The sequence below is a fragment of the Myxine glutinosa genome, chromosome 13 (genome assembly GCF_964187855.1).
Source record: "Myxine glutinosa chromosome 13, kmMyxGlut1.1, whole genome shotgun sequence".
Taxonomy (NCBI): Eukaryota; Metazoa; Chordata; class Myxini; order Myxiniformes; family Myxinidae; genus Myxine; species Myxine glutinosa.
This window is the reverse complement of record NC_136273.1, coordinates 103,412,140-103,438,068: the sequence shown is the minus strand read 5'-3', so window position 1 is coordinate 103,438,068 and position 25,929 is coordinate 103,412,140. Positions and strand designations below refer to the sequence as shown.

At 46.9% G+C, this 25,929-nt stretch overlaps 1 protein-coding gene across 1 annotated transcript in view; it reads right to left on the bottom strand.

Annotated features, from left to right (window-relative positions):
- Positions 1-25,929, bottom strand: part of LOC137413781 (procollagen galactosyltransferase 1) — a 204,155-nt gene that overhangs the window by 84,842 nt on the left and 93,384 nt on the right. Inside the window, exons 4-5 of the mRNA XM_078767833.1 lie at positions 14,863-14,997; positions 13,840-14,044 (exon numbers count right to left, since the gene is read on the bottom strand). Coding sequence (XP_078623959.1) covers positions 13,840-14,044; positions 14,863-14,997 — 340 coding nt within the window. The remainder of the gene's footprint in view (positions 1-13,839; positions 14,045-14,862; positions 14,998-25,929) is intronic.

The window sequence follows — 25,929 nt, the reverse complement described above, 5'->3', positions numbered from 1 at the left end:
CGATCACAGATCCCCGGGCCCTTGCCAGAGAAGCTGACAAGATCTCCGCCGCAGGACAGCGCATCGCAGCGGCGACATGGGACCCACCGCCGTCCGACACAACACCTATGGCGCCCGAGCACCCGGCATGGTCGACGACCGAACTGCCGACGCAATTGGCGGCCGCTACACCGAGCCGACCACCTCCAGCACGACGACCGGGGCCTCCACCTGACCAAGCGTGGTGTTACTATCATGCCAGGTTCGGACAGAAGGCCCGGACATGCCGACCCCCGTGCACCTTCGGCAGGCCGGGAAACGGCCGGGCCGGCGTTCATTACCAGCCATGAGCGCCGGCCACACGGGCAACTTACTGTTCATCACGGATAAAGCGTCCGGACGGCGCTTCCTGTGCGACACTGGCGCCCAACTGAGCGTCATACCCGCCTCTGACCAGGACAGGCAATCCGTGGTTTGCGGCCCCTCCTTGGTTGCGGCCAACGGATCGACCATCCGCACCTTCGGCCCGCGCAACGTCACCCTCTGCTTCGGCGGCCAACGCTTTGCTTGGATGTTTGTAACCGCAAACGTGCCCATGGCTCTGCTAGGCGCCGACTTCCTCTGCGCACACGGACTGCTGGTGGACGTCCAACGGCGTCGTTTAATCAATGCCGAAACCTTCAGCTCCCTGGTATGCACATTGAGCAGCTCCGCGCCGACCGAGCTGGCATGCGCCGTCCCGGCGGCGAACGAGTTTGCTCGCCTGCTCACGGAGTTCCCGGCCCTCACGCGGCCGACGTTTTCGGCCGTCGCAGTACGGCATGGGATCGAGCACCACATACCAACCACGGGCCCGCCGGTCTACGCCAGGGCCCGCCGCCTCGACCCAGCCAAGCTCGCCGTGGCGAAGGCCGAATTCGACGCGTTGGAGCACCTCGGCATCGTGCGGCGCTCCGATAGCGCGTGGGCCTCGCCACTGCACATCGTGCCAAAGCCGGGGGGTGGATGGCGCCCGTGTGGCGACTACCGCCGTCTCAATGACGCTACCACCCCCGACAGGTACCCGATCCCGCATATCCAAAACTTCTCCGCCCGTCTGGCGGGACGGGTCATTTTTTCGAAAATTGATCTCATACGGGGATATCACCAGGTACCTGTCAGGGCGGCCGACGTCCCTAAAACGGCAGTCATCACGCCGTTCGGCTTATTCGAATTCTTGCGGATGCCGTTTGGTCTCAAGAACGCGGCTCAGGCGTTCCAGCGCTTGATGGACGGCGTGCTGCGTGACCTGCCGTTCCTTTTCGTTTACCTGGACGACATCCTCATCGCCAGCACGTCCCGGGCCGAGCACCTCCTCCACCTCCGAACACTGTTCGGGCGCCTCAGCGAGCACGGCCTCATCGTCAACCCGGCCAAATGCCACTTCGGCACGACGGCCGTTGATTTTTTGGGCCACCACATCACCAAGAACGGGGCCGTGCCGCTGCCAACCAAGGTCAAGGCCATCACCACGTTCCCGCGTCCCCGCACCATAAAGGCCCTGCAGGAATTCCTGGGAATGGTGAATTTTTATCACCGCTTCGTGCCCCGCGCTGCTCAACTCATGCGGCCCCTCTACGAAGCCCTCCGGGGCAAGCCGGCCAAGCACGACATCGCCTTGTCCGCAGCAATGGATGCGGCTTTCCAAAGCTCAAAGTGGGCCCTCGCCGACGCAACACTGCTCGCTCACCCGGTGCTCAACGCTCCCATCGCCCTCACCACGGATGCCTCCGACTACGCGGTGGGCGCCGTACATGAGCAATGGGTGAACGGGGTTTGGCAGCCACTCGCTTTTTTCAGCCGGCAGCTCCGGCCGAACGAGCTCAAATACAGCACGTTTGACCGGGAGCTCCTCGGTCTACACCTCGGTCCGCCATTTCCGCCACCTCCTGGAGGGCCGACCTTTCACGGCGTTCGTCGACCACAAGCCATTGGTTTACGCCATGGCCAAGGTCACGGAGCCGTGGTCGGCCCGCCAACAGCGCCACCTCTCCGCCGTGTCGGAGTTTACCACGGACATCCGGCACGTCGCCGGCAAAAACAACGCCGTGGCCGACTGTCTTTCCCGGGCCAGCGCGAACGCGGTCCACCTGGGCGTGGACTTTGCGCTTATGGCGGCGGACCAAACCACCGACACCACGGTGCAAGCCCTCCGGGCGGCGGACACGGGCCTCCGCCTGGCCGACATCCCCTTCGCGGACACTGTCCTGCTCTGCGACGTCTCCCAAGGCCAGCCTCGCCCCATCGTGCCCGTCACCTGGCAATGCCGCATCTTCGCCTCCCTCCACGGCCTTTCCCACCCGGGCCGGAAAGCTTCCCAGAAGCTGGTGTCGGCGCGATTCGTCTGGCACGGCCTTCGTCGGGACGTCCGCGATTGGACCAGCACCTGCACGGCCTGCCAACGGGCCAAGGTCCACCGACACACCCAGGCCCCGCTGGCACCTTTCATCGTGCCCGAACGACGTTTCGACCACGTCAACGTGGATCTGGTGGGCCCCCTCCCCCCCCCCCCGTCACGGGGGTTCACACACCTGCTCACCATGGTGGACAGGACCACCAGGTGGCCGGAGGCCGTTCCCCTCGTCTCCACCACCACCGCCGACGTGGCGCAGGCTTTCATCGCCACCTGGGTCGCCCGCTTCGGCGCACCGGCGGACATCTCGTCAGACCGCGGACCACAGTTCACCTCCGAGCTGTGGGGCGCGGTCGCCCGCAACCTGGGGGTCAAGCTCCACCGTACTACGGCCTACCACCCCCAAGCAAACGGGTTGTGCGAGCGATTCCACCGCTCCATGAAGGCCGCGCTCATGGCCGGCCTTCAAGACGGCGGTTGGGCCGACCGGCTGCCGTGGGTCCTTTTGGGCCTCCGCACGGCCCCCAAGGAGGACCTCCAGGCATCCACCGCCGAGCTTGTCTATGGCCAGGCGCTACGCGTCCCGGGCGAATTCGTGCCCGACGCTACTAGTCCCTGGTCCGCAGCTCACCAGCGCTCGGACCTCCAGGAGGCCGCCCGACGGTTTGCCCCCGTGCCAACATCCCACCACGGTGACCCCCAGTCCTACGTCCCCCCAGCACTTCGCACAGCGGAGTATGTTTTTGTGCGTCACGACGCACATCGGGGGCCACTCTAGCCGCCGTACGACGGGCCCTTTCGGGTGCTGCGACGGGACGACAAGTCGTTCGTCATCGACATCGGCGGCAGGTCGGACCGGATTGCGGTGGACCGCCTCAAGCCGGCGCACGTGGACGTCGACCACCCACCACGGGTGGCCCTTCCGCCGCGGCGAGGCCGCCCCCCGTCCACGGTGCCCCCCACTCGACCGCCCACCACCACACCGGACCCCCTCCCACGACCCGCCAGGGGTCGCTTCGGCCTGGTCATCAGGACCCCCCTCAAATTGACCCTGCCGGTGCAAGTCGATTCTGGGGGGACGTGTGTAGCGGCTACCGCTGGGTTTTCACAATCGCCTTGCACCTATCAAGGACGCGGAGCGATCACCATGCCGGGCTCGTCCAGGACGCCCGGGCAGGCCCGCGCTCAACTTGCCAGGCCTCAGTCGGGACGCTGGGCCACGCCCCCTCTCGCCTTTCCTGGGCAAACGCTCCGGGATAATATGTATATATTGTTGCGAATATGGAATTTGGCCTCCATATCCGCTTGTAAATATTCCCCTATTTCCCCAATACTCCCCAACTATCCCCAATCCCCCATTCCCTAGTCCCATTGTCTGTAAACAACACTCTGTAGAACCGACCTTCCCCTTTTTCCCCCATTAAATGTCGTGCCCAGGTCCACCGCATCTCATGTAGACAACTTTCGGACATCTTGCTAGTTATTCTTAGTCTATGTCAGTTAAGGACTCGTTTCCATTAATTATGACTCTTCGTTGCACCAGAATGTGATTATATGGCACCAGTAGTGAGTTTAGGACCTTCCCATACCTCCTTCCATCTTCTTCCCCAAACAACAACAACAACAACAACTACAGCTACAACAACAACTACAACCACGGCGCGCGGGGGGAGTGTGCGTCCTCCCACCAGCTCGGTTAGCCGCCATGACCATGCGCTCCACGGGGTTACCACGAAGGGGCTGGCTGTCAGCTCCTCGTCAAGGGCGGAGCCTGGTAAACCCCCCGCACGCACCCAATGAGAAGCAACGTGCCGATTCCACGAGGCGGAGCTAACGAGCCGAGGGCGTGTCACTCCCCGCCGGATATACGCAGCCACTTGCCGGACATGACGTGAGATGCGCCCCCAGCTTGAAGAAGAGCAAGTCACTACCTCCGAGCGCTGCGACCTCCCCGCATCTTTGGACCGGACCGAACCGGGTCGATTCTGCCTTGAGCCAAGAGTGCACCTTGAGCCATCGACTGCCTGCCTTTCCTTGCCATCAATCCCCGTGTGAGTCAGCCTTTTGTCCCGTTTATCTGTCGTCTGTTGGGGTTAATATAAGAGTGTGTCTAAGTGCTCGTCTTTCTATGCTGTCCCTCTTGTAGTTGTAATCTAACCTTCCGAACGAATATAACCTCCTCCGGAGGTCTTGAGAACCGTATCCCTGGTGTCGTGTCCTTTTAATCCCAGCCGTGTGTCTTTTCCTTCATTGATCTAGCGTAGCGCGATTAGTCAACGTTCGGGTATAATCGGGTAACTTGTGCAGACGTGGTCATACCAAACCGCTCGGTAAATAACATCTAAGCCGCGTCTGTAACAATTGGTGTCAGGAGTGGAATTCGGACCCGGGACTAAATTTATTAGGCCCAAATTTGGAGTAGAATCGATTCGGAGCGTGTTTCCCGCGCGAAATTATAACGGCGAAATTTGATTTTGTTATGCGGAAATAAAAACCCGAATTTTGAAAGTCGCGCTATGGCAGACCAAGACAGCTGGGGTCCGGTAGGGGAGAGTGAGGCAGGGTCGGTCCAGGACCAAATTGAGGGACGCGAGGAGAGCGAAGCAGTGAGGGCGGCAGGGTCGCAAAATAGCGTTGTCACGCACGAGGTGGCCACGGCGTCCACGCCCGCGACCGTGGCAGCGCCCCTGGTGGATTCGAACCTTTTCCTCCTGCAAATGAGGGCCCTTATGGAACAAATGGTGGGAATGAGGGCTGATAGTGAGCGGTTGGGAAACCAAATGGGGGTAATGAGGGACGAAGCGAGGGCTCAGAGTGAGCAAATGGGGGTAATGAGGGACGAAGCGAGGGGTACCAGTGAGGGGTTAGACAATAATTTTAAGGGATTAGACGAGAAATTTGGGAAATTGGACAATAGATTAGGGGAAATACAGGAGGGGTTAACGGGGGTAGAAAACAGAATGGCCGCTCAAGAGAATCAAATGGAAGGGATGCAAAAAGGGTTAGAGGGGTTAGAAAACACCATGGAAGGCAAATTGAGGGACATGAGGGACCAAGCGGAAAGGGAAGTTAACCAAATGGGGCAGCAGATAGAGGGGGTCAGAATGGGGGTAGAAACCAAACTGGATGCTCACAGGGAGGAAATGGAGCAGATGAGGGTGGCATCTGGGCAGGAGATGCAAGTGATGGGAGAGGAGATCAGAAGAGGAGTGAGTGAGGAGGTCGGAGGAGTGCGCGAGGAGGTGAGGCACTGTAAGGAGCACATGGAGAAGGAGGTGAGAAAGGGGACTGTAAAGTTACAAGGGGGCATAGAGGACCTGACGCAGGAGGTGGAACAGCTGACGGAGGGACAAAAAGGACTAACGGAGCAGGTTCAAAGGAACACTGCGGTATTAGGAGGTTTAAAAGCGACACAAAACGACATAAAAAACGACTTAATAGCGACAAAGAGGGAATGTCAGATGGTACGTGAGGGACTGACAACGAGGTTGGACGAGGTGATAGAGGTAATGGAGACGAAGGACCGGCAGGTGAGGACGCACCTGGAAACGGTCAAGGTAGCCTTAGAGGATGAGCTTGAGGAGACGTACCGGGGAATAAAAGAGGTGAAGCACAAATTAGAAGAAGTGGAAGAAGGGATGAGCGAAATTAAGAAGCGACGGAGAGGGGATAAGAAAGAGATAAAAGAGGAGATAAAAGAATTGGTCCAAAGTCTGTGTTTGGATCGTGATGATGTGCTCATTAACCGGATGAGGGATTCGCAGGTGATGGAGGAGAAGCGAAGAGGAAGAGGACCCGGTGTAAGTGGTGACCAATATGGTCGTGCGTATGATGCGCCAGGGGATTTAAGAAGCTTGGGGGTCGAGATAGACCCGGGTGTTCGTGAGAGGCCGTTGGTGAAGTGTGCGACAGGTCTGGTGTGCGAAAGAGGAGGTGTGCGAGAAAGTCCGACTCTGGGGTGTGTGAGGAAAAAGTGCGTGCCAAGGAGTGAGGGTGCTGGCGAGAGTGAGTCGGTCGTAGCGTGTGTGCGAGGGAGCACATGGAAGCGCGGTGTGGTAAGTGTTACAGAGGGTGTGACGGGAGAGTGTGCGCGAGAAAGGTGTGCGCGAGAAAGGTGTGTGACGGACAAGTGCATGAGGAAAGAGTGCGCTGTCAGAAGTAAGGAAGAGTGTCCACCTGTGGTGAGTGTTACAGAGGGGGTAACGGGAGAGTGTGCGCGAGAAAGGTGTGTGACGGACAAGTGCATGGGGAAAGAGTGCGCTGTCAAGAGTAAGGGCGAGTGCGCTGGCAAGAATGGAGGTGAGAGTAGTGAGAGTGACAAGGAGAGTGAGTTGGTTGTGACAGGTGAGCGAGGATGTACACCTGGGATGGAAGGATGCACACCTGGAATGGTAGAGCGTGAGTGGGAATGCACGCTGGAGTTGGTGGTGAGGCACGTGGTTGGGTGTGCGAATGAGAGCACACCTGTGATTGTCACAGAGGAGGTGACTGAGGAGGGGGCGCGAAGAGGTGTTTTGGTGAGGTGTGCGACCAACGAATGTGTGCCAAAGTGTTCGGTGGTCAGGTGTGTGACCAAGGCTGTGAGTGGAATGGGTGTACCTGGGTGTGTAAGGAAAAGTAGCATGGGAACGGCTGGATGTGTGAGCAAGGAACGGGCTGCGGGGTGTAAGCGTCCAGGTGAAGCATCGACGTTAGACGGGGTAGAGTTTAGAACGACTTATAGCCGAATCGGGCCCTCGGTGCGTGCCGGGCCTCGCTTTGAACGGCCGCGTCCGTGCTCCACTAGGCGGAGCGGGCAGCCCGATAGGAAGGGTCGTCATGGCGACCACTTTTTGTTGAGGCAGTCCGGCAGGTCGAGATCGGGACATGGGATGGCTCCACGCCGAGGTGGTGCGTGGGATCTCGGCCCGGGTAAGCCCCCGTCCCTGCACCGAGTGCCGGACGCATCCAGCCGCTGGCACAGAACAACCCGCATTCATGGCTTGGCTTTACGAAGCCGGGCTTTGGACAGGGATTGGCGCACCGAGAGGTATTAGTGAGTAGACTGGGTGATGAGGTTAGTGTTTTGGCCCCAAAATTAGAGAAAAACAAAATTTGATGATTGGCAAAGGATTGGCAGTGATGATTGGCAGATGATGGGTAGTGATTGGCCAAATTTTTGATTTGTTGAAATTTGATGTGCAAAATTGGTAGTGAGAGACCCCCGATGTGGTGGGATGGCAAATCCACCATCCTTCCCATGGTGGGGGCCAATGCGCAATAGTTTATGGGGTGTATGGCAGTGAAAACTAGCCCGGGTGGGTTAGGTTATATTGATAGGGATCTAGCGAAGATGACATTAGGTAACGTTAAGTTTAGTTAGTGACTGATACCTGTAGTGGGGACGCAGGTAGATTAGTGTGGATGATAATGACGTGGGAGCGCAATAGTTTAAAGGGACGACTGGGAAGCGCAAGTTTCAGAAGGGAGTAGTTAGATGAGATGATGCTGTGTGAGAATGGAACAGGTGTGATTGCACAGGTGTGCAACTGGACCGGTGTGAGGAGCAGTGTATGAGTAGTGAGTGTGTGGATCAGCGCGAATGCGCTTGGGGAGAGAAGGGTGCAGGTGGCACCAGGTGTGAGAGCACAGGTGTGCAAGTACAGTGGAGTGTGTGGAGAGAGTTGGAGTAAGTGGTACGGAGTGGTGTGCATGGTGCGAAGGTGTGGATGGGGGAAGAGTGGACCCCTTTCACGAGTACCCGGGGCGGGTAGTGTAAGTGTTAGGTAGAGGGTACAGGTAAATTGTGGTTGGATATTGGCATCTGTGGTGCGGTTGCAGAATGGTGTTGTGAATGGGTGCGTTAGTGTTGTGGAAATGGCTGGGCGTGTAGCCTGTTAGTGTGTGTAGTTGGTTGGGCGCTCCACCACTGTGAGGATGTCGGCCAGGTGAGGCCGCAGGTGGGCTCTGGGAGCCGGTAGAGTTGTGGATGGGGCCCGAGGATCCGGAGGATGGACCCGGGTAGCCCAGTGCCAGAGAGGGCACCGAGTGGGGAGAGCGCCAGAGGGCCTTCCCCAGGTAGTTAGGTTAGGGTAAGGAGCAGGTAAGCTCGGAGGCAACTGCAGTGGTGGAGGTGTGCAGGTGGGTAGACCCACTGGGAGAGGTACACGCCACAGCCCAGAAATTGTGCGAGGGCACCGGGAGATGAATCGGGGGAGTGAGACCCCAAATTGAAAAGCACCACAGTCTGGCCAATGGGAATTGGTTTTTAGAACCCATAGTGTAAGAGGGCCAATGGTTTGGCCGGAGAAAGACCCCGGGTAGTGTAAAGTTGTTAAAGTCATTTAGGAAACTAGGGCATTGCCCGTACTATATCTATATCTAAAATTATATCCCCCCCCTCTATTTACATGAAATGGTTTGGTCCAAAGCGAACGGCTTGCGAGTACGGTGACAATCCCCCCCCCTCTATTTACATGCAATGGTTTGGTCCAAAGCGAACGGCTTCCGGAGTTTGGTAAAGAAATCGCCATCGCGTGCACAAACGCGCAGGAAAGCGAATGAATCGCAAATTCGGTTTTATTAGTTTTAAAACATAGTTTAACGCCAACATAGTTTGCAAACGTGAAATAAATGAATACGCTCTCAAATGTGCCATCCGAGGCAGAGTGTGTCCTCCACGTTCGGCACACGCGATCGTTCGCTGCTCTCTGATTGGTTGAATCGTTTTTTGGACATAGCTCGGTAAGTAATTGTCCGATTAATATGAAACCTTGAAAAGGCACATCCTCGGGTCCCCAGCAATATACCTGGCAAGTTAAAAGTATATCGGACCCGTGGTTGTCGAGAAACAGCGGTCACAGACAAACAGACGTACAAACGTACAAACGTACAGACAGAGATTACTGGAATTATAGATAGATAGTTAGGATTGATGAACCTGTCGCACCATACGCAGCCACTTACCTGAGGTGATGATGATGACTCCACACCTGTGTTTTCTTTGTTTTGTTGCAGGAAATGAGATTGCTGTGGATTGGTTAGACGCATCACGACGTGGATGAGACATTGGGGTGATTCCATCTCTCCCTCCCTAGGAGGGACTGATGATGAATTGGTAATGGCAAATTTTGATGTTCAGTTGGAGATGGCAAATTTTGAGGAAAGTTGGAAATAGCAAATTTGATTGGTTAGGAGGGAGAGAAGACGAATTTGGTTTATGGGAGGAACGGGGAAGACAGTAGGGATGTTTGTTGATTTGTAAAGTAGATGTTTATGGGTAGTGTTGTGTTTTGTGGATACAGTAAGGGGTAAGGGAGGGGCCATGTAGGTTACCTGGTGGGGGGGGGGGGGGGAGCGTACGATAGGAACGTACCTGTCTCACCTGGTTCCCATGTGCCCCCAGTGTGCATCATCTTGTATTGCGTGCACTTTTGCGCCCTTACCACCTTACTCACTTGTCTGCTTCTTTTGTCTCCCACCTCCGAGGATCTGGCTTTGGGGCAGAGAGAGAGGAGAGAGGGGTGCTGGCTCCGCAGTTGTGGGCCTGCACTTTCGCTGCTTGCTGCTTGGATCGATACACCATATGGACCGCAATGTTTGTGGCCACCCACAATGGACCGCAGCTCTTTTGCGGCCAAGCACCACCCGTGGATGGACCTATGGGTCAACGTGGCACCTATGCCATACAGGTGAACCACTTTTAGTTGACACCACTGAAGGCCACAATATAGAAATGGACGCGGTTGGCGCCTTTCTTTATTTTTTGAAAGAGGCAAGAACACCAAGTGCACCACACGAAGGCAAGACCAGCGGCAGAACATCGGCCGGCTGTGACACCACCGGTGATTCATAAACACTTTATTGGTGCACCGGATGGTGCTGACTGTGTGAAGGGGTGGTGCTTTTGATGCTTGGAGGAAGGGGTGCTCTGCACATTATTAAAGGCCGTAGGCCACAGAGCACTCGTGGGTTGGTGTATCGATGCTGGCATGCGTGCTCTCTCTATGCATAACATCTGCATGTGTCCCTCCAAAGACAGGTCCTGGATCGTAGTGTAAATATCAGTGTAGTCTTGTGTAAATAATGCTCCCTACCGGCTGTATGTTTAGTTTGAGGATTCTTTCCGGATTCGGTTATCCTGTGGGTGTGTTTCTGTGAGGAGAAGGGTGCAACGTCGCAGGGGGACATATTTACTCATTTGTGAATATCTGTAAAACTGTCGCACTCAGGGTAGAGTTAATAGTAGAGGGAACTACATCTGCGTGCCACACTAAAGTAGGTAAAAATTTATCGGGTCTAGACGCCCCGAGGGTAGAGAAGGGTGCAATGTTGCGAATATGGAATTTGGCCTCCATATCCGCTTGTAAATATTCCCCTATTTCCCCAATACTCCCCAACTATCCCCAATCCCCCATTCCCTAGTCCCATTGTCTGTAAACAACACTCTGTAGAACCGACCTTCCCCTTTTCCCCCCATTAAATGTCGTGCCCAGGTCCACCGCATCTCATGTAGACAACTTTCGGACATCTTGCTAGTTATTCTTAGTCTATGTCAGTTAAGGACTCGTTTCCATTAATTATGACTCTTCGTTGCACCAGAATGTGATTATATGGCACCAGTAGTGAGTTTAGGACCTTCCCATACCTCCTTCCATCTTCTTCCCCAAACAACAACAACAACAACAACTACAGCTACAACAACAACTACAACCACGGCGCGCGGGGGGAGTGTGCGTCCTCCCACCAGCTCGGTTAGCCGCCATGACCATGCGCTCCACGGGGTTACCACGAAGGGGCTGGCTGTCAGCTCCTCGTCAAGGGCGGAGCCTGGTAAACCCCCCGCACGCACCCAATGAGAAGCAACGTGCCGATTCCACGAGGCGGAGCTAACGAGCCGAGGGCGTGTCACTCCCCGCCGGATATACGCAGCCACTTGCCGGACGTGACGTGAGATGCGCCCCCAGCTTGAAGAAGAGCAAGTCACTACCTCCGAGCGCTGCGACCTCCCCGCATCTTTGGACCGGACCGAACCGGGTCGATTCTGCCTTGAGCCAAGAGTGCACCTTGAGCCATCGACTGCCTGCCTTTCCTTGCCATCAATCCCCGTGTGAGTCAGCCTTTTGTCCCGTTTATCTGTCGTCTGTTGGGGTTAATATAAGAGTGTGTCTAAGTGCTCGTCTTTCTATGCTGTCCCTCTTGTAGTTGTAATCTAACCTTCCGAACGAATATAACCTCCTCCGGAGGTCTTGAGAACCGTATCCCTGGTGTCGTGTCCTTTTAATCCCAGCCGTGTGTCCTTTTCCTTCATTGATTTAGCATAGCGCGATTTGGTCAACGTCGGGTGGAATCGGGTGAGTTGGGGAAGAATCGGGGCAACTGTTAAGTCGCGGCAATACCACCGCTCGGTAAATAACATCTAAGCCGCATCCGTAACAATATATTGCTGCCCGATAAACGGGCTTTTCAGAGTGCCTGAGTGTTTGGTTTGATTAAAGCAACTCGGATGAATTCCAGCTTTTTGTCGCGTCCATTCTTCCGATCGACGTGGGAGCCCCAGCTCCTTCAATATCACCTTTATCTGTCAATATTGTTGAAATGAAGATCAAATAGCTGTATATTGAAATATGTTGAAAAAGTCAAAACTTTACATGGGGTGTACTTACTTTTTCACGTGACTGTATGTTTGTCTGTTTTAATGTATGCTTATATGAGACCAATCGTCTTCTTCTTCTTCAAATAAAATTAACACCCTCTTAATTACGTTTATACTGCTTAGACCCCTCAGACCTGTGACGACCCTTTAAGTCCCCCAAGATCCTTAAGACCCCTGAAGACTTGAAATACCCTTAAAGACCCCAAATACCCTTAAAGACCCTGAAGACCGCAACTACCAAAAATACCCTTAAAGGCCCATAGGATCCAAAAGACCCTGAAGACCCAAATGATGCCGAAGGCCCAAAACACCCTGAAGACCCAAAACACCCTGAAGACCACAAAGACCCTTAAAGACCCTGAAGACCCCAAACACCCAAAACACCCTTAAAGGCCCATAGGATCCAAAAGACCCTGAAGACCCAAAACACCTTGAAGACCCAAAACTCCCTGAAGATCCAAAATACCCAAAAGACCCCAAAGACCCAAAACACCCCAAATACCCAAAACACCCCAAAGACACCCCAAAGACCCAAAATACCCCAAAGTCCCAAAAGACCCCGAAGACCCAAAATGCCCCAAAGACCCAAAACGCCCCAAAGAGCCAAAACGCCCCGAAGAGCCAAAACACCCCGAAGAGCCAAAACACCCCGAAGAGCCAAAACACCCCGAAGAGCCAAAACACCCCAAAGAGCCAAAACACCCCGAAGAGCCAAAACACCCCGAAGAGCCAAAACGTCCCGAAGAGCCAAAACACCCCGAAGAGCCAAAACGTCCCGAAGAGCCAAAACGCCCCGAAGAGCCAAAACACCCCGAAGAGCCAAAACACCCTGAAGAGCCAAAACACCCCAAAGAGCCAAAACACCCCGAAGAGCCAAAACACCCCGAAGAGCCAAAACACCCCGAAGAGCCAAAACACCCCAACGACCCAAAGACCCTTAAATACCCAGAGGAACCAAAAGACCCTTAAGACCCAAAAGCCCGTGAAGACCCAAAAGACCCTGAAGACCCAAAAGACACCGAAATGGTCAAAGATGCCTATCCCTCTGAAATGACGTGTGGTGAGGCGCCGAGTCACGCGAGTGTACATAATTAACTATGCGTGAGAATCTGCATGAAAACAAGTACAGTACAAGATCAATAGTAACTCGTTCTGAAAACACAAGTAAGCAGCAGTATGTGCTGTTTGTATGTTTGTCTTTGGTCATCCTCACACATGAGTTTTCATGAATGGTGTTCTTTTTTAACCATTAAGCCATCCAATGTTGGACACAAACACAATGAGTGCTCAAATCACATTGGAGTTTAATGTTGAGGTGGAAAGTGGCAGGTTTAGTGTATACTAGCCGAAACCCGTGGAACATCCACGGAAGGGAGGATGTGGTGTATGGATAGAGTGTACCATTATGGATGGCATAGGGGATTTGCTTGTCTGAGTAAGAGTTAGGAAGAAAGATGAGAATGAAGAGTGCGTATATGAACAACGATCGCCGACACCGGCACGAATGCATGCTCTGGATTGTCCACTCAGTGGACGGCTTGCTTTCGCCTTCGCCTGTCCAATCAGCGGACAGCTTGCTTCGCCTTCGCCCAGCAGACGCCAATACGATGGCGTCGTAAGATGGCGTCGTATCGGCAGTTAATCGGATGCTTTTGGGCCCCAACGTCGGCTAATTCAGATTTTTCGAGTATGGCTGTACGTGATAAACAAAGAGCGCGGTTCGTAGATCGTAAATCCATTAGTGCCGTGGGCATCGGGTCACTGGGTGCGGCGTAAAAGGGATAACAAAGTCGAGTCCTTACGCTATTATTATATAGATGTTAGCAGTCAATACCTGTCTGTTTGCAGGAGAAAGCGAAGACAATGATGTCATCAAAGGCCCAATGGTAGTCGGGGTGAGTTGGATAGAAGCCAATCTTCTGTGAAGCTGTGCGTCTCAAATCAATGAGAAACGTTGAGTGAACCATCGGGACAGGGAAAAGGCCACGTCGCTTTCGTTCACGGATTGGCACGTAGTCTGGGGTTCGCTTGTAGTATCCCTACAGATGAAAACATTGGGACGGTGGTTACAAACAACTAAAACAACAACAACAACAACAACAACAAGGAACTTGCGTGCAGGAGGACGCCATTTGGCCCAACTCAAGAGGACCTGGAACAAGGATTAGATGCCAAAAAAACATGTTGTCCAATAAGGAAGAAATGAAAAATCACTCATTGCGACAATTGGCAAAACAGAACAAAGTAGAGGGCGGTGGAGTGCATATCTCTGCCAGGCTGACCCAGTTATGTTTTGTATCCCACTGATGGGCAGAAGCTGAATCAAAATCGAATTGGCTTGTTCTTGTCACCTAACCAACCCAAATCCACCTAGTTTTCGCATAACTCGGCCACAACTTTTTGAGATATCAATCATGATATATATAGTTTTTGGCCCTATCTTTCAGTTTTAGAAACTAGGCTAATGTTGACCTTTTGACCTCAAAAATACTTGGTGGTTGAATTCAGTGACCTGATATGCAAATCCTCTTCAAATTTCAGGTTAATCGGATGAAAATTGAGGATTTTAGAAATTTGTCCGATGTTGACCTTTTGGTCTATGTTGACCTCAAAAATAAATAGGATTCTGTCGGACCACCAACTCTACCATGTGGTGAAGTCTAGTGAAGATCAGTTTAAAATTGTGACCTGCAGGCAAGTATGAGTGAGTGGACAGACAAACAAACACACAAACACAAACAGGAGTGATCAACATACTTGTCAAATTATTTTTTTGCCAAGTAACAAGGATGCCAAAACAACAAAGCATTCCGTCATAACAAAGAAGTCCATCACGTTGGTGTTCACTAGAACTCACCTCGCCTGTCATGCCACACCAGTAATTAGAGTAGGCCGCTCTCGTGTCCAACATGGGGGCAACAATGGTCCTATTGTCAGCAATGAGTAGAGACAAAGTATCTGGATTGGTCAAAATGTTGTCAGCATCGACAAACTGCAGGGAGAGTGGAGATTTGTAGCACAAACAAGTATTAATGCAACTAAAAACTCGATTCCAGCAAAAGTCAACATATGGAGGCCCATCCTGAAGAACAAACTTTACTTTCACAACCATTCATTTTGATTAAATATTTATTGTGTAACCTACACATTCATCACACCTGTGGGTATTAAATTTGTTTAATTTTGGGTTTCTCGATTTGATGTTGTATTTCAACCTCTGAATGATGATCAATTATAACACTGGGCTGCACAAAAACATGTTTCAGTTGCACTTGGTCAGATTATATCGAATAGGCAGTGATTTTGTACACCGCTCCTTTCCTATGCCATCCCCAGACGTTGCATGACGTCATCGCCGGGCACCGAAGGGGGCCCGGCGATGACGCGCGCTAAAAGGGAGTACTCCGTTTTAACTCCGGTGGTTTGTTTTCTTTCTTTCTTTCTTTCTTGTTTGTTTGTCCGGGCGATATCTCAGCCATCCTTTGAGCTAGGAAGCTGAAATTTTGGCACAATAGTGAGCAATTACTTTGTCGAAAACGGTATTTTTTGTTTTTTGATTAATTATTTAATTGAATAGTTACTCAATTATTACCGATTCATTAAGTACATATACATTTCCTTTCTCATCTGGGCATTATCTCAGGCACCTTTTGAGATAGGAAGCTCATATTTGGACATGACAGTGACCAAGTGATTTGGCTGTAAAGGGTATTTTTGATTTATTGATTAATCAATGAATCAATTATTTATTTAATTATTTTATCAATGACTTAATTAATTTTTATGCCTCCGTTGACGAAGTCGCCGGAGGCATTATGTTTTCAGGTTATCTGTCCATCCGGCCGTCCGTCCGTCCGTGAGGTGTTCGTTACCCGGATAACTTGACAACAGCTAAAGGGATCTTAGTCAAACCTGGTGCAGGTATGCATAATGAGGTAACGATGAACTGATTAGATTTTTGGTGCACACAGTTAAAGGCCAAAGGTCAGAGGTTATGTTAGGTAAAAATCCTGTTACCACGATAACTTGTGAACCAGTGATGGGATTCTGACCAAATTTGGTAGTTATGTATAATGACGTAAAGATGAACTTGTTAGATTTTGGGGTGAAGAGGTCAAAGGTCAAAGTCTGTAATAGGTCTATAACTTGAAAATGGCTGAAGTGATCTAATTCAAACTTGGTACAGGTATCTATAATGATGTAAAGATTAACTGATTAGATTTTTGGGTGAAGAGGTCAAAGGGCAAAGGTCAAAGTCTGTAATAGGTATATAACTTGAGAACAGCTGAAGTGATCTAATTCAAACTTGGTACAGGTATGTATGATGATGTAAAGAGAAACGGATTAGATTTTGGGGTCAAGAGGTCAAAGGTCAAAGTCTGTAATAGGTCTATAAATTGAGAACGGTTAATAGGATCTAATTCAAACTTGGTACAGATATGTATAATGATGTAAAGATTAACTCATTATATTTTTGGGTCCCGATGTCAAAGGTCAAAGGTCAGAGGTCATGTCAGGTAAAATTGTGATAACTTGTGAAGAGCTGAAGGGATTTAAATAAAAACTTGGTACAGGTATGTGTAATGATGCAAGCATAAACTGATTAAATTTTGGGGTCAAGAGGTCAAAGGTCAGAGGCCATGTCAGGTAAAAATGTAATAGCTTAAGAACAGCTGAATGGATTTAAATATAACTTGGTACAAGTATTATAATGATGTAATAATGTGGGCAGCGGCATATCGGTCGACGTCGTGACATCGAAGAGTGTTGTTCTAGTTTTTTAAAAGTTACAGATACGGTTGAAATGGTGGTGGTTTAGGTATTCTCATAGCCAATTGATTCATGATTTAATTATTTTACGATTATCATTTATTAATTTTCATAATGAATCACTCATTAATTTTCTTTCTTATCTGCACAATATCTCAGGCACCGTTTTAGCTAGGAAACTGATATTTGGACACGACAGTGACCAAGTGATGTGGCTATAAAGGATATTTATGATTTCTTGATTAATCAACTAATCGATTTATTATTTATTGATAAATCAATCAATTATTTAATTTTTATATTAATTAATTTGATTAATTTTCAAAAAGTTACAGCTTCGGATGAAACACTGGTGGCTTAGGTATGCTATTAGCCAATTGATTAAGAAATTGTTTTACGATTACTATTTATTGATTTTAATGTTGTAATTAATCAATCAATTATTGTACAACTCTCCCTCCCAATTGGAAGCCTGGTGTTGGCTTCTTGGGTGTTGGGTGCCGGTGTTGGTGTTGGGTGCCAGCTTGGGATCCTTGGATCCTGGGTTCGAATCCCGGTTGATTGCTGAATTAACGCCAGTACGGTTGACTCAGCCTATCATCCTTCTGAGGTCGGCAAATTGAGTACCAGTTCACTGGTAATTCTCTGTGTGTAGCAAGGGGTGACTAACAGGGTTGGCAGCAGGAAGGGCATCCGGCCGCAAAACATTGCCTCAAAAAGGGGACCACCATGCCCCAAAAAAGGCCAACCTCTGCTCTGCGGGGAAAATGGCCTCTAAAGGTGGTTCTTCTTTTCTGATTCTCCCTCCCAATACCATCTCTATGTGTTGCAGGGCGGTATCGCCGGGTGCCAAAGGTGCCCCACCAATGCTGAAGGATATTTATTTTTTGGCATGGGGGAGGTGTATTTTGAATGTATCTGTACTTGTTTAACCTTTTTATCACCACAGACCGGCAAAGATCAGCAATAAATGACTGTGGGCCGCCAATTGGGAACCACGTAATTAATGGTCTTTACTGTCTATAGTTCAGCACGTCATACATCTCTAATAATTTTTCTTTATAACTGCCTAGTTTAGCTGCCTTTGGAAATTGACTAGTTTAGCTGCCATTGGAAATTGCCTAGTTATCTCTGCCATTGGAATTTGCCTAGTTTAGCTGCCTATGGAAATTGCCTAGTTTAGCTGCCTTTGGAAATTGCCTAGTTTAGATGCCTTTGGAAATTGACTAGTTTAGCTGCCATTGGAAATTGTGTAGTTTAAGTGGCATTGAAAATTGTCTAGTTTAGCTGCCATTGGAAATTGCCTAGTTATCTCTGCCATTGAAAATTGCCTAGTTTAGCTGCCATTGGAAATTGCCTAGTTATCTCTGCCATTGGAATTTGCCTAGTTTAGCTGCGATTGGAAATTGACTAGTTTAGCTGCCATTGGAAATTGTGTAGTTTAAGTGGCATTGAAAATTGCCTAGTTTAGCTGCCATTGGAAATTGCCTAGTTATCTCTGCCATTGGAAATTGCGTAGCCTCGTCTGTCCGTCAGTCCATAAACACCTTGCAACTTCTCCGGAACTGGCAATGGGATTGTGGCCAAACTTGGCACAAATGATATTTGGTATGTTGTAACTCAAGTTTGTTCACGGAATGAAAAAAAAATCGGGGATTAAGTGGGTCTACCGTGGGTCAAAGTGGATCCAGGTTTGAACCCCCAAATAGGTATTTGCTTTCTTTTCTGAAACTACACAAGAGATTTCGATGAAACTTGACCACAACCTTCATCACCCGTGATGCATGAACGTTTGTTCACTGCATAAAAAAAAAATCAGGGTTTAACGGGTGTGTGGGGGGTTTCACCCCCTAAAATAGGGTTAAACTCTATTCTTCGAAACCACACACACAATTTTAATGAAAATTGATCACAACCTTCATCACCTGTGAGTAGATGATAAATGTTGTTCCTGGGACAGCCCCAAATCTCCATTCACTTACATGTAAATTTTCCTCTCACCATCACTTTTCTTCATTTCCCATAAACACCTCTATTCCTGCCCCCCTTGGTCTTATGGGCCTTTTACTCTTACTATCAATGATCATTGTTGTTTAGTAGACCACTGAAACAATGATCCTACAAATATTTGTTTATGTGTGGGAAATAATTTAATTCTCTTACCACTTCCATCACCATCTAATACATTAACAAAGAAGATGTTTGAGTTTGGTTCTTTATCAAGATATTTTAACTGAGCTAAGATAAAATGATAAACCTCCCTCAATGTTCTTGTTTGAGAGCCTCTTGTGCCACACACTTTTTGGTCGGCTCTGTCCACTTTTTGTTAAGCCCCGCCCACTTTTTTGTTAAGCCACGCCCACTTTTGCCAAACCTCACCCACTTTTTGTCAAGTCCCGCCCACGTTTTGCTAAGCCCCGCCCACTTTTTGCTAAGCCCCACCCACTTTATAAACTCTGCCATTGTATCATTTTCAGTTAAGACATTACATCATTTTCAGGGAATTTCCATCACATCATTTCCAGTTAAGACATGCCCAGGGAATTTCGACAGGAACTGACACACCCAGTCCTTCTTATAAAAGGCACCGACCACACAGGCTTTTTCAAACACGCTTTCTGCTTCACTTGAGAATGGCCTACAGTGCTGACATGGATTGGGATAATTTTGGTATCCCTTGGAGTCCTACTACTTGTGAAGCGCTCAACCTTCAGATTGATGAACTGGACTCGAACCTCTTTATCAATCAATGGAGGTAAGTTTGTTTATTTTTTTATTTTTTTTATTTTTTTAGGTGAGACTCGTGTAAGAGTTAACAAAGTTTATTTAAACTAGGGCATGCCCGTACTATATATATATCTAAAATTATATCCCCCCCCCCTCTATTTACATGAAATGGTTTGGTCCATTCGCAAAGCCAAAGCGAACGGCTTGCGAGTACGGTGACAATCCCCCCCTCTATTTACATGAAATGGTTTGGTCCATGAAATGGTTTGGTCCATTCGCAAAGCCAAAGCGAACGGCTTGCGAGTACGGTGACAATCCCCCCCCTCTATTTACATGAAATGGTTTGGTCCAAAGCGAACGGCTTGCGAGTACGGTGACAATCCCCCCCCCCCCCCCTCTATTTACATGAAATGGTTTGGTCCAAAGCGAACGGCTTGCGGAGTTTGGTAAAGAAATCGCCATAGCTCGGTAACTACTTCTCCGATTAATATGAAACCTTGAAAAGGCACATCCTCGGGTCCCCAGCAATATACCTGGCAAGTTTCAAGTATATCGGACCCGTGGTTGTCGAGAAACAGCGGTCACAGACACACACACATACACACACACACACATACACACACACATACACACACACACACATACACACACACATACACACAGAGATTACTGGAATTATAGATAGATATTCATAGAGCTTGATTCATACAAATAAAAATATTGTATTAAATTAATACATTGTTATTTTCTCCCACAGGAAATTGTATCTGAGATACGAAATGAAAATTCTACTTTTAACACAACTTGGGATAAAGTTATTTTTTTGTTTGAAGATCTTTTGAACAACCAAGACCCACAGAACGAGTTCTACCTTGATGACCCAGCCAAAGAGTTATACCTTGGAGATCCACAAAATCCTGAAAAAGAGTTCTACCATGATGATACTTATTGTGAGTTATCAAAACAAAACCCACTGAACAAGTTCTACCTTGATGAGCCAGAATACAAGTCATACATTGGAGACCCACAAATTTCTGAAAATTGGGCAAGGAGAGTGCTCCCTGATGGTCTGCAGTTATACTATGTGAGACACATCATAGAAACCCTAAAAAATTGGGCAAGGAGAGTTCTCCCTGATGGTCCGCAGTTATACTATGTGAGACACATCATAGAAACCCTAAAAAAATTGGGAAACGGGAATTCTCCCTGATGGTCCGCAGTTATACTATGTGAGACACATCATAGAAACCCTAAAAAATTGGGAAAGGGAAGTTTTCCCTGATGGTCCGCAGTTATACTATGTGAGACTTATCACGGAAACCCCCAATATTTCTGAAAATTGTGGTTCTACCTTGGAGACTTGGAAAGATGGTTATATTTTTGGAGACTCGGAATGGGGGTTTTGTTTTGATGACTCGGAATGTGATACCTATCTTGGAGGCTCAACAGGAATGTGGTTATACCTTGGGAACTTGGAAAGTTGGTTTTATTTTGGAGACTCTACCTGTGGGGTCCATCTTGGAGACTCTTTGGATTCTAAAGCAATGAACAATGTTCTTTGTTTAATGATGCTTGATTTAAGCAATATCAAGAAAGTTCGAGGAAGAAAATGCTGGAAAATTCTTTCTTCCCATTTCTACTTCTTCAAACTTGAAAGCCTTGAAAGACAGAATTGGCAGGAAGAGAAAAAAAATGAAAATGAAATACGTATTTTAAAAAAAGAAGAAAAAAAAGATTATGTTAGGGTTAGGGTGGGATTTTGAATGTGAGGGTTAGGGATGGGGTTGGGTTAGGGATGGGGTTGGGTTAGGGATGGGGTTGGGTTAGGATTGGGATTTTGAATGTGAGGGTTAGGGTTGGGGTTGGGTTAGGGATGGGGTTGGGTTAGGGTTGGGATTTTGAATGTGAGGGTTAGGGATGGGTTGGGTTAGGGATGGGGTTGGGTTAGGGTTGGGTTAGGGATGGGGTTGGGTTAGGGATGGGGTTGGGTTAGGGATGGGGTTGGGTTAGGGATGGGGTTGGGTTAGGCATGGGGTTGGGTTAGGGATGGGGTTGGGTTAGGGATGGGGTTGGGTTAGGGATGGGGTTGGGTTAGGGATGGGTTGGGTTAGGGATGGGGTTGGGTTAGGGATGGGTTTGGGTTAGGGATGGGGTTGGGTTAGGGATGGGTTTGGGTTTGGGATGGGGTTGGGTTAGGGATGGGGTTGGGTTAGGGATGGGGTTGGGTTAGGGTTTGTATATTATTATGACTCACTCACACATACACACACACAAAAGTTAAGCCCCAACTGAAAAGTTGAGGGATTCTGTGTTTGGGGTTCACAGATCTCAAGAACGTATCCCCATTGTACACACAAAAGTTAAGCCCCAACTGAAAAGTTGAGGGATTCTGTGTTTGGGGTTCACAGATCTCAAGAACGTATCCCCATTGTACACACAAAAGTTAAGCCCCAACTGAAAAGTTGAGGGATTCTGTGTTTGGGGTTCACAGATCTCAAGAACGTATCCCCATTACATTTTATTTATTTATTTCTTATTTTCAAGGGTATCATCTGCTTACTTGTGTTTTTTGTAATTCTTGTGAGTAAAATGAACCCAAGATTTCTTCCCCATTCATATCATATAATTTGTAAGTCCAAGGGACTGTATCCATTACATCAACAATTTTAAATAATTCATTAGTCCATCTCTTTGTATAACCTTTCTCAAAATGGCTTTTCCATCTGTATATTCTTACAATATCACCAACTTTGAACTTGGGCTTTCTCAAATTAATCTCCTTTTCATATTCTAATTTTGTAAATGTTTCTGATGGTTTTGATTTTGTTGATGAATGAACTGTATTATTGTAATTATCTACAATATTCTGGATTAAATATACCCATTGTTGAGAACCGAGTTGTGTGAATTTTTTATATAGTTTCTCTTTCAAAGTGCGATTAAAACGCTCAATAACAACTGCCTTTCCTTCATTAAAGGTGCTGTATAATTTAATATCCTCCCCCTTAAGAAATTTCATAAATATTTTGTTATAGAACTCTGTTCCCTCGTCAGTCCATAACTGCTTTGATTTTCTTTTACTTTTACTAAATATTCCACTGAAAGCTAACATAAGAGTATTACCCCTTTTGTTTTTCAAAGGAACAACCCAGGCAAATCTACTCCTCAAATCAATAACGGTTAAAGCATACCTGTATCCCTTATCATTACTTAGTTCGATTAAATCAGCGGACCATATGTGGTCGGTGTATTTAGAATAAACTTTCCTTCTTTTAAACTTTGTGATTATAGGTTTATGTAATTCATTAGCCAAAAGCTCCTCAGTCTTGATGACATCATTGGAGTTTAATAGTTTTTTGGGGAATAACCAAGACCAAGTTTCAATTTAGCACTTATCATTTTTTTTCACAATAAACCGATCAACTTTCTCTCTCAACGTAGGATTTCGTATCAAAGACAAATTATACAACATTTCTCTGTCTGCTTCATGTTTTTCATCCAATGTAGTGGTATTCCCATAAGCAATATCATGCTTCATACACACTTCATCAACCCTATTTATAGGTTTAGACCAAGGTTTAGGATTGTCAGCCTCATCTAATCTTTTATCCAAGTTTGTTCCTGGACCACAGAAAGAATACCCTGGAAGGTGTAATTCCCCTGGAATTCCAGTTGTTGTAAATTTACTTCCTGACAGAAACTTTTGTATGTCTCCTCCACTTTTAGGAGAGATGAATTGGCACTTTTTAGAGCCACACACTTGACATATTCCTTTTTGATAAACTCTATTATTTTTAGCTTTAACATAAGAGATATTTTTAGATTTAGTTTTCTTTTTACATTTGAGACAATAACTCATATTTATTTATCAGAAAAATTCCGACAGAGTATCAAAACCTTTTTGGTTTTTAACATATACATTTCAATCTTTATTTTTAAAACATAAAGAATCCTAAGGAATGCCTTCACTCTCTCCTCCATTTATTTACAAATAAAACTAACTAAAGTCAATAACACCAACATCATCAACCACATAATCTTTGTCTTCTTCATGTAAATCTCCTCGCTGAACTCATCTCAACCATTTTTTAAATCATTATCTTAGTAAGAGTCGTTAATTCTTTATTTTCCTCTTCGGTGCGTTGAGATTGATTTATTTGCTGTAATACACTCAATCTTTTACGAATCTCACTGATTTCCATCTTTTTATATTTTTCCTCCCTCTCTCTTTGCTCCCTCTCCTCCTTCTCTCTTTTCTCCCTTTCCTCCCTCTCTTCGTTCTCTCTTTTCTCCCTTTCCTCCCTCTCCTTTTTCTCTTTCCTCCTTCTCCTTTTTCTCCCTTTCCTCCTTCTCCTTTTTCTCCCTCTCCTCCTTCTCCCTTTCCTCCCTCTCCTCCTTCTCCTTCTGCTCCTTCTCCTTTTTCTCCCTTTCCTCCTTCTCCTCCTTCTCTTCTTCAACTCCTTCCTCATCCCTTGCTACCCTTGAGTTTGAGCCCCAAAGAATATTATACATATACTCATCTGGATTTTGAGATATTCTTGTATATATAATTATTTTTCTCATAATAGGATACCAATAAGATTTGTTGACGATTTCTAAAAGAGTTTTATATTTCATAACTTTGAGAAGTTCATTTTTATTTAATATTTTAAACAAGTCTCTATTTGTGGGTTTAACAATATCAGTATAAGGCCAGTTTTTAATGACAAAATTTCCATGTATATGCTCCACATCATAAGGTATGTAATACCGAGCACCCTTTTCTTGTAGGTATCCCTGAATACAAAAATTATAATTCTCTTGTAGTCTTTTTCCTGCCATTTATGTATCAGAAATATATGTGAGATAAATATTATGACAGGTAATACCACCCCATCTTCCCACTACCAAATCGGTTTGTATTCCTCGGCTTTCTATCCTTATCTCATTACCTTCCTTCTTTGTCATGCTAACCATCGCTATACTATCATATATTTTTCTTTTCTTAAAATCACGTATTTGTTGTTTACTAATTGTACTTCCACATAAATCCTTATCCTCACCAAGCGGATAATATTCTTCTTTACGAGACTGATTAAAATCATGTAGGTCTTCTACGTTTATTGAAAAGGACCAATTATACCCTAAATCAGGCATATCATACCCCCATTTATTAATTCACATATTAACTATATGTCGTTCTTTATAAAATTCAATTGTAAGCAGATAATTAAATTTATTGAGGAAAGGTGTATGGTCAGTATAACCAGGTGTTGTGGTTGTAAATTTTACTTGTTTAACAAAACGTGCTGTTTATTTAAAGATATATATTGTGATAAATCACTGAATCTAATCAAGTCATTCGCATCTGTAGGGTTTGGATAATTGATTAATTTATAAGTATTCCTCATATTAATATTTTTACCTATACTATTTTTTTGTCGTTCAGTCTGTGCCTTTGTATAATAATTTGATAAATCAATATCCTGAGAGGATTCTCCAAAGATAGAACCATCTTTTCCGAAATGTCATTTATATTAGATTAAAAATGACATCATCAAAATTTTCATTATTGTTGAGTTGAAATAATACATATAAACATAATTGGCCACAACATTTAGAATTAATTTCTTGAACTTGAAATGTTTGATAAACACCATTCTGTAAGAATTGTATTACTTCAACAGGCGGTGGCATACCATAACTATTAACTATCAAAATAATATTTATCCTGACTATTATGAATACAAACCCAATGAGAACCATTCTGTGTGTCTAAATTCATAATAATATTTTTTGTATTCTTGGACAACTTTGTTAATTCATCTCTCATACAGATTACCACGTTATCAATTTTTAGTTTTTTACAATACTTAGCTAGTTCTATATTTGACGTTGTATTCTTTCCAAATTGTTTAAACCATTTATCCATTTATTTATGAGAAAGATACAATCCATTACCCCATTTAGTTAGTTTAACACCCGCTTGAGCGATAGAGGAGAGCATATCTCCAACCAACAATCTAGCTTTATCAGGTAGACTTTCAAGTTTTTGAGCAAAATCTACAATTACACCACTTCCACTAATTTGTTTCTCCAACTCCTTGTTATGTCTTTCCAATTCTTTTTGAGCTTTTAGTTGTGCCTTCCTTTCGTTAGCAGTTTTTACCGCTGCTGAAATACCACCAGTCAATGCTCCCGCCGCACTTAAACCAGCAAATAAAGGAATTAGAAATGGGAGAAATCCTCCCTCTTGTATTGAATATTTCTTTAACATAGGTTTTGTCATTTTAATTTTAAGTGATCCAGCATCATTTAGTGTTTTTACCTGCTCTCTTGTGAGTAAAATATCAATTCTTACTGCTCCTTTTCTTTGAATTGTATTAATATTAATAATACAAGGCTTTTGATTTTGAATAAAAAAATAAAAAAAACCACCTTTAGAGGC